Genomic DNA, 12,440 nt, shown 5'->3' with positions numbered 1-12,440 from the left:
TTAATTATGTAAAGCACTTTAAAATGCCTTGCTGATGAAATGTGCTATACAAATAAAATTTGATTGATTGATTGATTGATTGATTGATTGATTGATTGATTGCTTGATTTGGACAGCATATGTCACATTAAAGGTTTTAAACAAGTTTTCGTTATTTTTTTTCCATAAAAAATTGAAAGGGTGGCTATTACATTTTATTGAGTGAGTGGTCTCAAAATTATGAAACAACAAACTAAGACGTTGAACTATAACAATTATTTCCTAACTATTTCAGTCTCTGGAAAAACTTGGTATACATCTACTTCTACATTTATAATATCATCCAAATCTGGACTGGATGTAGATTCCAAAAATCACTGTTTGTTTGTGAAAGATTATTTTCTTTGTTTCTAAAAATAATTAAACAATGACTTGCTTGGCAGATAAAGCAAACCTTACAATTTGATTAGTGAAAAAAGATATAGAACTGTAAAATTAAAACAAAGGCATGAAGGCTCGTACTTGTGTGCTGGATTAAAAGTCTTAATTAGTTTCCAAATAGTGTAACTACGTGAGTGAACACTGAACCCGGTTGTTCTAGGACATAACTTTTACGTCACACATTCCACTGATTATCCGGTCATTGTAGTTTGTGGTTCCCATGAGTTTATGTTACAAAACATTGTAGAGAAACATCTAGGCTCTTTCCAGCGTTTCACTTTTGTAACAAACACATAACCATCAGTTTAGAGATTAAATATTTCCCAACTCTTCCCACCATTTAGCTTTATTCTTTTCATCTTTCCTTCATGTACTTGTTAGAAAGAGAGAAGAACAAAAACACAACTTCAGCTATCATTTTTTGTTTGTTTTATTATTTACGATAACTGTCCATTTATCATCACTTGTCCAATAAAAAAAAAAAATAATAATAATAATAATTTTGTACAGGAGAGATGAGGTGCACATGTAAATATGTAATTAACTCTTTCAAAGAGATATTTTAAAGGATAACTTACCAGAAGTTGTGTGGGGTCAAACCTTCTGCATATTAAATACTTTCATTTTCTGTCCCTCAAAAAAAAACCTTACACAGAAAAAGGAAATATCCTAATAAAATGTATTGAGCATCATTTTGTGCTCACTCTTTCCAGTTTTGGAGCTAAAAACAAAACTTCACCAGTGAAATGCATCTGAACTGCGTCATCCAATGCAACAGACAAATATTTGTCAGTAAATGTCAACCTCACTCCACTCAGAGGGATGCATTTATGTATATATTTATATTCAGGAACAAATGTACTGTAAAAACACATGATGATGCTTATGAGCAAGTAGTCTGAAGCTGCCCCTTGTGTACGTACTCCAGAGCTGTGGCGATTGTTCTCATGTCCATCTCGATACTGCGGGCCCAGTTTTCAACATCTCCAATTTCCTGTTTGAGAGAGAAGAAAGTTAACAAGAATAAAAAAGTTGCCACCAAAAAAAGATCTGTGTAAAGCTAAATGTGCTAATAGCAGAATAATAATGAAATAAACATATGACAGTATAACTTACTTTTAATGCCTGATTGAATCCCTCCACCATGCTGATCCACTGAGCTGTTTGCTTGGAGAATTGGCTCGCCTGCACTTGGAGTGTCTTAACTTCATGGTCCAGTTTGCGTTGGTTTACATATGCTTGAGCAACACTGAAGAGAAAAAGGGTGAAATACTGAGCTTACTAGTTTTGTACCTATCAGGTACCCACTTTGAAGGGGAAATGACTGGCTTAGCGATGAATACTTAGCTACTTTAGTTCCAACCATGAGCCAAAAAACCTTTATCTTTTTTTCATTAAGAACTAGTGCAACAACATCCATTAAATCCTGCTCTCATTCTATAAGCTGATTGTCTTGGTTTGTTCACATCTTTCACAATAGTAACAGCTATTTTTTTTTTTAACTGTATGGGTGATCAATTATTTCAAGTCAAAAACTGAAACTGGCTCATGAAAGATACAGTACACTGTAAAAATCTAAAACGATTCTTGAATCTAAGCAAGTTGTTATTGTTTTATAAGAGTGTTGTTTACTGACTAGTCAAAATTAACAAACGATGAAAAAGATTTAAAATAACATAGCAACTTTATAAATGTTGACATTTATAAATGACAATGAAATGTCTTTATTCGAGTCAAATACATTCTTATCCTAAATATAAACAGTGTCAAAAGGACAGTAATGAGTTAATAAACCCCAATCATAAGAATGCAAAGTTGTTGTTTAAAGCTATAACCATTACTGTATTTAATGAACAAAGACATGAGGTAATTTTTCCTACCCAACGTTCAGGTGATCTACCAGGGCTTCAGTTAGACAAGTGGCAGCAGCTATCGCTTCACGTCTGCGTTTTTCTGTGAAACAAACAACAAAACATATAATCAACATTAAAGTCTGTACATTTACGAGATTTGTTTTTAGCATGTGCTAGCATCACAGCTATCCAGCTTTCCTTACCCTGCAGCTCCTTCCGCTCATTTTGCTTCGCTTGATGCTCCTTCAGAAGGCGAGACAACATATCGCTTGAGCAAAAGTTAGGGTTGTTGTTAGCTAAAGCCAATTCATTTAACGATTGTTTGTATTGTAAGGAAAGGTAAGATCAAGAGATCAGAACGAGACTATGTAGCCTATCACGAGATGTCGCTCTCGGATGTCTCACGTGAGTGTTTTCTTATACAATTACGCACACTCTTACATGTAATGCCTTATTATTTTGGTTTATTAAATTAGATTAATGAACAGTTGTTTTTCCAAGCATACTTAAAATTAAACGGCAATTCTTATTTAGTATTATTTGTTTAAAAAAAAAATGTGTGAAATGACATCAGCTTCGTATCGTGATTACCTTCAAAGTAAAAGCGTTCATGAGTACAAGTAAGTTTTTTTTTACTTGCATGTAAGAACGAAACAAGATACGTTTTAGACTGACAAAAAGAAACATAACCGGATATCAAGTTACATTTTTTAATTAATTAAGTACAATTGGTTTGGGTCGAAATTTTATTTATTTATTTATTTGTTTGTGTATATTTTATTTAGTGATGCACTATTTTATTCTGAAAGGCATTAAGCGGAAATGTGGAATTTAGCTAGTGATACAGAAGTCCCTGTTAATGGCTGATACGTAACTGTCAACAATTCTGGGGTTGTTGAGACCGAAGCCCTTTTACGATCCATTACTCTCTGTATTTCACAGGTAAATATATTTCGTCTGGTTTGATTTAAAAGTTGTCTACTGAACAATCGTAGTAGCTTGAAAGCCCGGATGCTGGTAGCATTTGTAACGAAAGCCAGTGCATGGTTAGCTTATCTTCGTTTCGGTCTGAACCTCTAAGCAAAGTTCCTGACGGTGGTTGAACTCACTAGGAAACGAGCAGATCGCAAGACATTTATAGTTAATCTTAAATATATCTTTAAACCATTTATTCCCTCTCAAGAGTATGTTATTGTACCATGACAGTTGACTCACGATGGAAAGCAGCTGAACTCACCAACAATAAAACGATCGGGTATTTAGTTGAATCTAAAATAATGTATTGCAATGTAAAATAAGACATATTAGTGAAGGAAGGTTGAGTCAGACCTAATTAGTCCGACTAGTTGATGGGATTTTCTGTTATGGAAGACACGAGGCGGGTTCTAGAAATAGACGAGATTAAACCAAGTCACCTTGCGAGGTGTATTGTGATGCATTTAAAATTAAGACGTTGAAGTAGTTGGCTCCAAATCTACCTGCAGCAAACATCGTATTTTCCTTGTCAATTGTGTATAAACATTTTGTGATTTAGGGCTTTATTTCCCCAGCTTAATAAACGCTATCAAACTGTAGATTAGGTGCAATCAGGGTCCTGTATTTACACCTGCCGTCTCTGCTTACAGGTTAATTTTTAAAGGCAACTTGGACTCAAATGTTATGGATGAACCATGAAGGCACAATTACAAGTCACAGGTAAGTTATTTCTTGGACAAATTTACGAGCCGCAGAAAAACTTGAAGCCAGATATTCTTCAAGTTTTTTCTCTTTGACAATAAATCTGACCAAAGATTTGTTGCTGTAGGTTATTTTGGATTATAAAAACTGTTATATGGTAAATCAGAAAATATGAAGCAGTATTGTTCTTTACATTATTTGATTTAAATTCAATGGCTTACATACATTAAAATTACTATGACTTAAGCCCACTTGGGAAAGCCGGATGATGGCTTTGTAAGCTTCAATTCACAACATTTAAGTAGCTCAATTGAAATAAATCTATTTGCTACTATTAAATTAATCAGAGTGTGATCTTACAAGCATTCTAACATTTTGCTGAACATTTTAATACATCATGATATACCTGTGGTTCAGATGTAGAAGTCGATTAATTAACATGAGGGCCTATTGGTTACAGTGTTGGAAAATAAGTGAATGTAAAAACTATTAATAATCTAACATTGAGTAGGTGTTATGACACTAAATTTAGTCAGGATGTACTGGCTTAATTATACATGAAAAGAATAAACCTTTAACATAATAGATAGTAATAAAATTATTGTGACAGGTGTAAGCACTTGAAATAAATCTGCCAGAAGTTGGTACTGTGAAGCGTTTAGTTAAAGGTTTGGTGTTCACATGATAATATTCATTTATAGTAATAATAATAATAATAATAATAATACAGTCATGCCTAGTATGTTTTCCAATTACAGCCTCTAAATCAGTATGATCATATGTACAGAAATTTACTACCAATCTCTTTATAGTTCATGGTTGTGTTCCTCTTTCCAGTGCTTTCAGCTAAGCTGAAGGAAAACAAAAAGAACTGGTTTGGTCCCAGTCCGTATGTTGAGGTAGCTGTGGATGGCGAGTCAAAGAGAACAGAAAAATGCAACAACACCCACAGTCCCAAATGGAAGCAGGCCCTCACTGTGTGAGTATTGTTGTTGTTTGTCTCTGGCAAAAGCCAGTTTTTTTACTAGCCGAAATACTAGAAATCAACTTGGGAATTATTAATACATAGAACTGATACAAAAGAAGAACATGTTTTAATGTTTAATGCACACACAATGTGTTTTTAGACATGTATTGATATAATTGTGAAAACTGATATAATCATAATAGAAGTTGTGGAATTCCAGTTTTTATTACATTCTAGCTGTTATAAGTTAAAGATACAATTGTACAATTTGTAGCACATACATTTCTGAGATAAACACAAGATGTCTGTAGGATGTCCCTTCATAATAATAGATATAAAAAGGTTTTATGTTTTTACAATCTATTAAGATACTGGTGCCTATCTCCAGCTATCGTTCTGGGCGAGAGGCGGGGTGACCCTGGACAGGTCGCCAGTCTGTCACAGGGCAACACAGAGACAGACAGGACAAACAACCATGCACACACACCTAGGGAGAATTTAGACAGACCAATTAACCTGACAGTCATGTTTTTGGACTGTGGGAGGAAGCCGGAGTACCCGGAGAAAACCCACGGATGCACAGGGAGAACATGCCTGAACATGCAGAAAGACCGGGGCCGGGAATCGAACCCAGAACCTTCTTGCTGCCAGGCAACAGCTCTACCAACTGCGCTACTGTCCATTTTGTAAATGCAGAAAATGTGTACTTACCTCCTACTTTAGAATTTCTGTTAACAACGATGTTCACTTATGGAACAACTTTAATCATATTACACATATTGTAACACGTGATAAATTACACACCGGAAATAACAAAATAAGGTTATAGTATAGTCATTTCTTTTATATTTACATAGTTTCTGTGATAGTTTGGGGCCAAATTTAAAAGACGAGTGGATTATTGGCTTTTATAATTTATTAGTCTTGAAAACTCAATTAGAACAGCTGAATCTAGAGCATGTTTAGAACACTTCAATCCCATAAAAAGTCTTAAAGCTTAAAAATCAATATGTTTTCAAGTTATACTCAGTCAAGGGCCTCCCTGATTGAGCTGCACTTAACATAATGGTGGCTGAGTGAATGCCTCAGAGCTGTAAAATCAGCCTCTTCTTCACACAGCTTTTTACTGAATCTTGTCTCTTTGTTGCGTTCCTGCAGAATTGTGACTCCAGTCAGCAAACTCATATTTCGTGTTTGGAGTCATCAGACACTGAAAGCAGATATTCTGCTGGGCATGGCCACTCTGGACATCGGCACAGTCCTCAAAGCCAATGATCTTAAATGTAAGTATGCATATTTTTCCACGTAGCTTTGCTTTTTTTAAAAAAAATCTTGTAAATATTGCACTTTTTAAAATTTCCTTAATTTGTTGTGAAATTATGAATTTGTTGTAGGATTAGATGTTTTACATGGAATTTGCATATGTTTTTACACTTGTTAAGGAAAGAGTTCAAATAAAATAAGATACAATAAGTAGCTTCCCATTCCATGGAGCTACATTTCTGTTGCTAGTCTGTGGATGTTTTATCCGTTTTGCCGAGAACTGTGCAGTTAAACGGTGCTGCACACTCTATAGAGGCTGTTCTCTCCTATTATAAAAAAAAGTTCATGCCTGACTTGTACTCATTATCAATATATTCTGTTGTGGTTTGATAACATCAACAACCATTTTTCATATTTATAACCTTGTTCTTTTGTAAATGTTTGGACTTAGAGGAACATTGTATGCTTTTTCTACTTTGATCCCTAAGTTGAAGTCTGAGGTTTGCTATCGTGTTGCTGTTGGAAGCATTTTCTTAACAATGTGATTTCTCCTAATCCCAGTGTGTGAGGTGGTGCAGACGCTGCAGCTATGCTTCGACAGAGACCCTCAGGATATTGTAGGGGACCTCTCAATCTGTCTGGACGGCATGCAGGTTGACCCGGAAGCCTTTGCTCTGGCAGAGAGAGAGCAAGGTAAGCCAAGCCCCAAACTAGGTCATGGCAGAAATAATGGAGAACTTCAACACTTCCTTTTTTGAATTAGGATGTCAGTGCTATATTGGCTTTTTATAAGTGATTAAACTGGTTTACTTTGCTTAATTCATGTAGGGGACTTCTTTCAAGGTTCAAATACCTGCATTACACTCATTTGCCACCAGAGAGCAGTAGAAGCATATCATACATCGAGTTCATTGAGGACAGCTTACACAATCATTTAAAATGGCTAATTTAAGATGGCAGGTTTTAATTTGACTTCCATATAACCAAAAAAAAAAAAAACAACAACACATTTTTAAATTCAACTGTAATAGCACTATTAAACATTTTGAAAGCAAATCAGTTGAAATATTATCAATATTATGAAATAGATCATTTCATTATCAGAAATTATCTAACATGGTCATACATGATGTTACAGTTTTCCTCTTTTTTTTTCCTAGCTCCTCTTACAAATGGAAATGCAAAACTAAATGGCAACACAAGCAACAGGTCTTGTAAACTTTTACTTGAAAACCCAAACCTTGGGTTTATTGTTTTGTCAGTTTTTCTCCAATAAGGTTCCAGATAATGTTTCTTAAACTTTTACGTTTAGATCAAGCCGGGACACGTCTCCATCCAGTGACTCAGATGACTGGGTCATTGTGCCCAATGGTCTTGCTGTCAGCGATAGAGGTTCTCCCTCTCTGTCTGCAGAGGGCTCCACTTCCTCGCGTCCTCCTAGGCCTGCCAGGCCTCCGCCTCCCACGCCACACAAACCTGCTGCCTCACCAAGTAGGAAAACACACAGTTTCATATACTAAAGAGCTGCTAAAGATATGGATATCACATTTAAAGAAAGCAAATATTCTACTTTTAGATTTATTAGTTTTTGTTGACTACCCAAGGGGATATTAGACTCCAGTTAAAGAGAGTTTTGCAAAAATAATGAATGCCTTATTCTATTCTTCTCTGCTCCTTATCATCATTGTGTCCCAGGCTCTTCCAGTAGTTCTTCCCCCAGTGAACTGAGTGAAGCACCAGCTTCTGACGGCTCCTCTCAGGCATCTGCAAGCGGAGGTTCAGACCAGCCCAATGACGCAGGTGCGCGAGCAGCAACGGCCGTTTCCTCACAGACGGCTAGCGCTCCCAAACCAGGTGGCGCTGTAACAGCAGCTCCAGCTACAACCGCTACTCCCAGAGTCAACCCCATTAGCAACACCCCGCTGCCACCAGGGTAAGGAGCAACGTCCTTCGTACTATGTCTGTTGTGATTTTAAATAATTCAGCTCAGTTGGATTTAAAATATTTTTTTCAGTGGTACCCAATGGTAACTTTTTTGTCAGCTAGGACCATATAGTCATACATAGCTTAAGAAACTTTAAGATCCATAGCCCTCTTTGTTCCAGGATCTTAGGTTTGTAAGATTTTTCTATTTTTTTATTTTTTTTTATTTTATTAACTGAAAATGCATCAGAATTGGCTTAATATCATTTCTATTGTATTATAGATGGGAGCAAAGGGTGGACCAGAATGGAAGAGTGTATTATGTGGACCACATTGAGAAAAGGACAACCTGGGACAGACCTGAGCCTCTGCCTACAGGGTACAATGCTTTATGCTTTATTTAATGAATCCTGAAATATCAGAACCTGCTTTATTGGCCATATTGTGTGCACAAACAAGGAATTTGACTTCAGTTTTCAACCAAACAACAAATCCTAAGTATTTTTATTCTCCTTTAAAATGTCTGCAACAACTTATAGTTACACCTGGATTTAAAGTTTTTACATATTTACTTTTTCCTTCTTTTTTCCCCAGCTGGGAGCGGCGGGTCGACCCGATGGGTAGAGTGTACTATGTTGACCACATGACACGAACCACAACATGGCAACGGCCCACTCAGGAGTCAGTGCGCAACTATGAGGAATGGCAGAACCAGCGCAGCCAGCTCCAGGGAGCAATGCACCAGTTTAACCAGAGGTTCATTTACGGGGTGAGAACAATTACTTTAATTACATTCACCTTCAGTTAAGGATTGGTTTCTTTGCCTCAGGACTCTATAAACTATTTTAGTACAATTGCTAAATTGTGAGCCAAGCTGGGTGATCTCTAAGTTTTTCAAAGCAAACAAGACAGCATGGACTTTTTTTAAAAATTTTTTTTTCATTATTTTCTTAAACAGGTTTGCTTATTTATCTATTACTTGTTTATCTACTCAGATAAGCTAAAAAAAATGTATATACCAATAAGGTAAGGATTAAGAATTTCAGTAAGATCAGTTTACTTATTTGTAAATCAGAATTTTACTCTTTGTTTCTGTTTTATTAATAGAGACTATTAATTCATATTCTTTCTGGCTCAGCTGCAGGACCAGTTTGCAGCCACATCCACTAAAGAGTTCGACCCACTGGGACCGCTGCCACACGGCTGGGGTAAATATATTTTCTCGAGAATTCACCTTAAAGAAACTGAAGTCTTAGAAACATGATAAGGATCTGATGAAGGAACGCATAGCTGTAAGTTGACATATATTTGTGTACAACAATGTTTTTGTTTAAGAGAAGAGAACAGACACCAACGGCAGAGTATATTTTGTTCATCATCCAACTCGAACGACACAGTGGGAGGACCCGAGGACGCAGGGGTGAGTGCATATCGTATCATGATATCGTGTGTTTTATGGGTGTAACTCTCTTTGGTAACAGCTGGATTCATTCTGTATCACTGGAAAGCGGCAACATGCCAATGTGTTGCTCAATTTTTGAGGACTTCTTTGGAACTTGAAAAAGGGAAACATTTTGGATCCTTCTTTTACAACTTTTAAAAAGTTGCTTTGCGATTGCACTTTAGGCAATGCAATGTTTTTCTTAATTTAAAAAGAAAAAGGAATTATTTTTTTTTATTTACGGTTTTTGTGTATTTTCCATATAGCATAAAATCAACTTTAGTGATTAAATAGAAAATCTACAGTATATAGCAAATGAATTCATCCAAAATAAATCGATTAATTGTCGACTGTGACTGTGTGAATAAACTTAAGCTTCACTGTAAAGCGTGCTTATTTCCTTATCCTGTGTGTTTGTGTGTTTTCTCTGCATGCTTTGCTCAGTCTCCTGAACGACAAACCTCTGCCTGAAGGGTGGGAGATGAGGTTCACTGTGGACCACATTCCCTACTTTGTAGACCACAACCGGAGAACGACGACCTACATCGACCCCCGGACAGGGAAATCTTCCTTGTAAGTTGGTGTTCATAACATTTAAAGTAATCCTGGCGGTAAAGGAGATCTACCTCCAGGTCTTCCGTTCTTGTCACAACAAAAAATGTTTGTTGTCTCACTTTTACAGCGAGAATGGGCCACAGATCACGTATGTTCGGGACTTTAAAGCCAAAGTGCAATACTTCAGATTCTGGTGTCAGGTATGTTCACAAATCAAATTGTTAATTGATTTTGTCCTGCTTTACTATTTGTTTTTATGCATATTTTTACATTATTATTCAGAGATGAAAACAGATTCTGCTGGATCTGAGAACACGTGTGTTTTGTGTTTGTTCTTAGCAATTATCTATGCCTCAGCATATCAAGATTACCGTCTCCAGAAAAACTTTGTTTGAGGATTCATTTCAGCAGGTACGATCTTGTCTTTTTTGTCAAGTTTCGAGGTATTCAATTGGTCTTTTCTTGTTTGTACATGAATTATATAAGTGGATTAATATTCGGCCGTGCTTTCAAAGATCATGAGTTTTCACCCACAAGACTTGAGGCGGAGGCTCTGGATCATTTTCCCTGGAGAGGAGGGCTTGGACTACGGAGGCGTAGCCAGGTAATCCCTCTGAAATTTTTTATGGAGGTGTGTCTTTTTTGTGACTAGTTGGGTGTGAAAAGACTAGCTTACACATTTTGTTGACAACACCCAATGCTGATGTAAAGTTGTGATGTAATATAAGCTTCCATGTTTCATTAGAATCTTGATCATCAAGAAATTATCTAACTTATTTTCATCACTTATGATTGCTAATATATTTTTGTAATTTGTTTTTGTATTTCCAGAGAATGGTTCTTCTTGCTCTCCCATGAAGTGCTAAATCCCATGTACTGTTTGTTCGAGTATGCTGGAAAGGACAACTACTGTCTTCAGATTAACCCGGCTTCTTATATCAATCCAGATCATCTTAAATACTTTAAATTTATCGGCCGCTTCATTGCCATGGTACCTTTTTCTATTGTTTTTAAAATTAATTTTTGGCTTAATAAATTTGAATTTGTATGTCTTTAATTCAAAGTCACTAAATGTGTGTTTTGTTTCTCTATTTTTTCCTCAGGCCTTGTTCCATGGAAAGTTTATTGACACGGGTTTCTCGCTGCCTTTTTACAAGCGCATTTTGAACAAACCGCTGGCTCTTAAAGACTTGGAGTCTATTGACCCCGAATTTTATAATTCACTCATCTGGATCAAGTAGGTAGTTCATGTATATAATGTGTGTGAGGTATAGTTGAACGTAATAATCTGGAAAACCATGGATTTGTGTATTTTCCAGGTCTGGATAAAGAAAATAGAGTATGTGAAATAATCTTTATTTCTAGATTATGTTTTCTTCTATTGAGCAATGATGACGCAGGTTTAACATCTGACCACAGTAAAATATATGTTATAAATTCATAATGAAGTTTTATATTTATAGTTTAAAATGATATAAAAAAGTGTTGATCACTATGGAGAAATTAGTCTGAAAAATTAAAGGATTTTGGCATAAAGCTTATATGATCTTAATGCCGACCTAGATTTTCGGAAATAGTCAAACAGTTTCGAAATTCAACTCTGTTGAATATGAACCAAATGACACATGATTGTTTCATTCTGGATTTTCATACAGATATTGATCTTTAATATCTCCCAAGTTTTTGATTAGCCAGCACATGTTTAACATCTGTTGGTTCTCATAATTAGTGAGGACAATTTCAGGTCACTAAATGTTAATGTTCTGTCTATAAATTCTGATGATCTCCAGCTTAGTTTTCTGCAGGTAAGATAATGACTAGGGTTGGTGTAACCTCTGACAATTAGAAGCATGTTCTATGGCTGGCTGACAGAAAAAGCTACAACAACGGATCCATGCACTCAATACATAAACCTGGAAGTCTTAGCTAATAGGTCATGTGTCAAGTTTTCCATTTTCTCTTTATGTGTTAGAGGCTCTTCTGTACCACATGAGTTCACCCTTCACATTGTATTGCTGCCTGTAAAAACCTTAGAGGAGCTGTGTTGCTACGGTTATTTAAACTGAATTGGTTAATAAAGTGGGTTTTATGTCTTGCAGGGACAATAACATAGAGGAATGCGGACTGGAGATGTTCTTCTCTGTTGATAAGGAGATCCTGGGAGAGGTCAGCACTCATGAGCTGAAACCAGATGGAGGAAACATTCCAGTTACTGAAGACAACAAGGAGGAATACATCAGGTACAGCTGCAGTTTTTCCACTTCCTATTTACTAATCAAGTTTTGCTGCTTTTACATCTTCCATAATATAACAGTTATGCAAGTAGATATATTTATAATAT

General features: G+C 36.1%; 2 protein-coding genes across 2 annotated transcripts in view; one reads left to right on the top strand and one right to left on the bottom strand.

Moving 5' to 3' along the window:
- Window positions 1-832: 832 nt before the first annotated feature.
- bloc1s1 (biogenesis of lysosomal organelles complex-1, subunit 1) lies at window positions 833-2,782 on the bottom strand. Its single transcript, XM_007569614.2, has 4 exons — window positions 2,477-2,782; window positions 2,301-2,373; window positions 1,537-1,669; window positions 833-1,414 (listed from the first exon to the last, which is right to left on the bottom strand). Exons 1-4 carry the CDS (start codon window positions 2,535-2,537, stop codon window positions 1,304-1,306), a joined length of 378 nt encoding a protein of 125 aa, XP_007569676.1. The 5' UTR covers window positions 2,538-2,782; the 3' UTR covers window positions 833-1,303.
- Window positions 2,783-3,097: 315 nt separating this feature from the next.
- The window catches only part of itcha (itchy E3 ubiquitin protein ligase a), an 11,736-nt gene continuing 2,393 nt past the window's right edge, over window positions 3,098-12,440 (top strand). Inside the window, exons 1-19 of the mRNA XM_007569612.2 lie at window positions 3,098-3,215; window positions 3,899-3,968; window positions 4,788-4,929; window positions 6,076-6,200; window positions 6,742-6,873; window positions 7,341-7,389; window positions 7,493-7,671; window positions 7,876-8,113; window positions 8,387-8,482; window positions 8,698-8,872; window positions 9,242-9,311; window positions 9,439-9,523; window positions 9,989-10,117; window positions 10,227-10,299; window positions 10,439-10,510; window positions 10,615-10,703; window positions 10,931-11,090; window positions 11,203-11,336; window positions 12,199-12,339. Of these exons, the coding sequence (XP_007569674.1) occupies window positions 3,944-3,968; window positions 4,788-4,929; window positions 6,076-6,200; window positions 6,742-6,873; window positions 7,341-7,389; window positions 7,493-7,671; window positions 7,876-8,113; window positions 8,387-8,482; window positions 8,698-8,872; window positions 9,242-9,311; window positions 9,439-9,523; window positions 9,989-10,117; window positions 10,227-10,299; window positions 10,439-10,510; window positions 10,615-10,703; window positions 10,931-11,090; window positions 11,203-11,336; window positions 12,199-12,339 (2,114 nt within the window). The 5' untranslated portion in view covers window positions 3,098-3,215; window positions 3,899-3,943. The remainder of the gene's footprint in view (window positions 3,216-3,898; window positions 3,969-4,787; window positions 4,930-6,075; window positions 6,201-6,741; window positions 6,874-7,340; window positions 7,390-7,492; window positions 7,672-7,875; window positions 8,114-8,386; window positions 8,483-8,697; window positions 8,873-9,241; window positions 9,312-9,438; window positions 9,524-9,988; window positions 10,118-10,226; window positions 10,300-10,438; window positions 10,511-10,614; window positions 10,704-10,930; window positions 11,091-11,202; window positions 11,337-12,198; window positions 12,340-12,440) is intronic.

Source organism: Poecilia formosa, unplaced genomic scaffold, assembly GCF_000485575.1.
Source record: "Poecilia formosa unplaced genomic scaffold, Poecilia_formosa-5.1.2 Scaffold243, whole genome shotgun sequence".
Taxonomy (NCBI): domain Eukaryota; kingdom Metazoa; phylum Chordata; class Actinopteri; order Cyprinodontiformes; family Poeciliidae; genus Poecilia; species Poecilia formosa.
Note: the sequence above shows the minus strand (reverse complement) of the source record. Positions and strands in the feature narration are given on the sequence as shown.

Coding starts and splice junctions, on each gene's coding strand:
- bloc1s1 (XM_007569614.2), bottom strand. CDS start 2,537: ATGTTGTCTCGCCTTCTGAAGGAGCATCAAGCGAAGCAAAATGAGCGG. Junction 2,374..2,476: donor TGAGCGGAAGGAGCTGCAGG/GTAAGGAAAGCT, acceptor TTTGTTTCACAG/AAAAACGCAGACGTGAAGCG. Junction 1,415..1,536: donor GATTCAATCAGGCATTAAAA/GTAAGTTATACT, acceptor TCTCTCAAACAG/GAAATTGGAGATGTTGAAAA.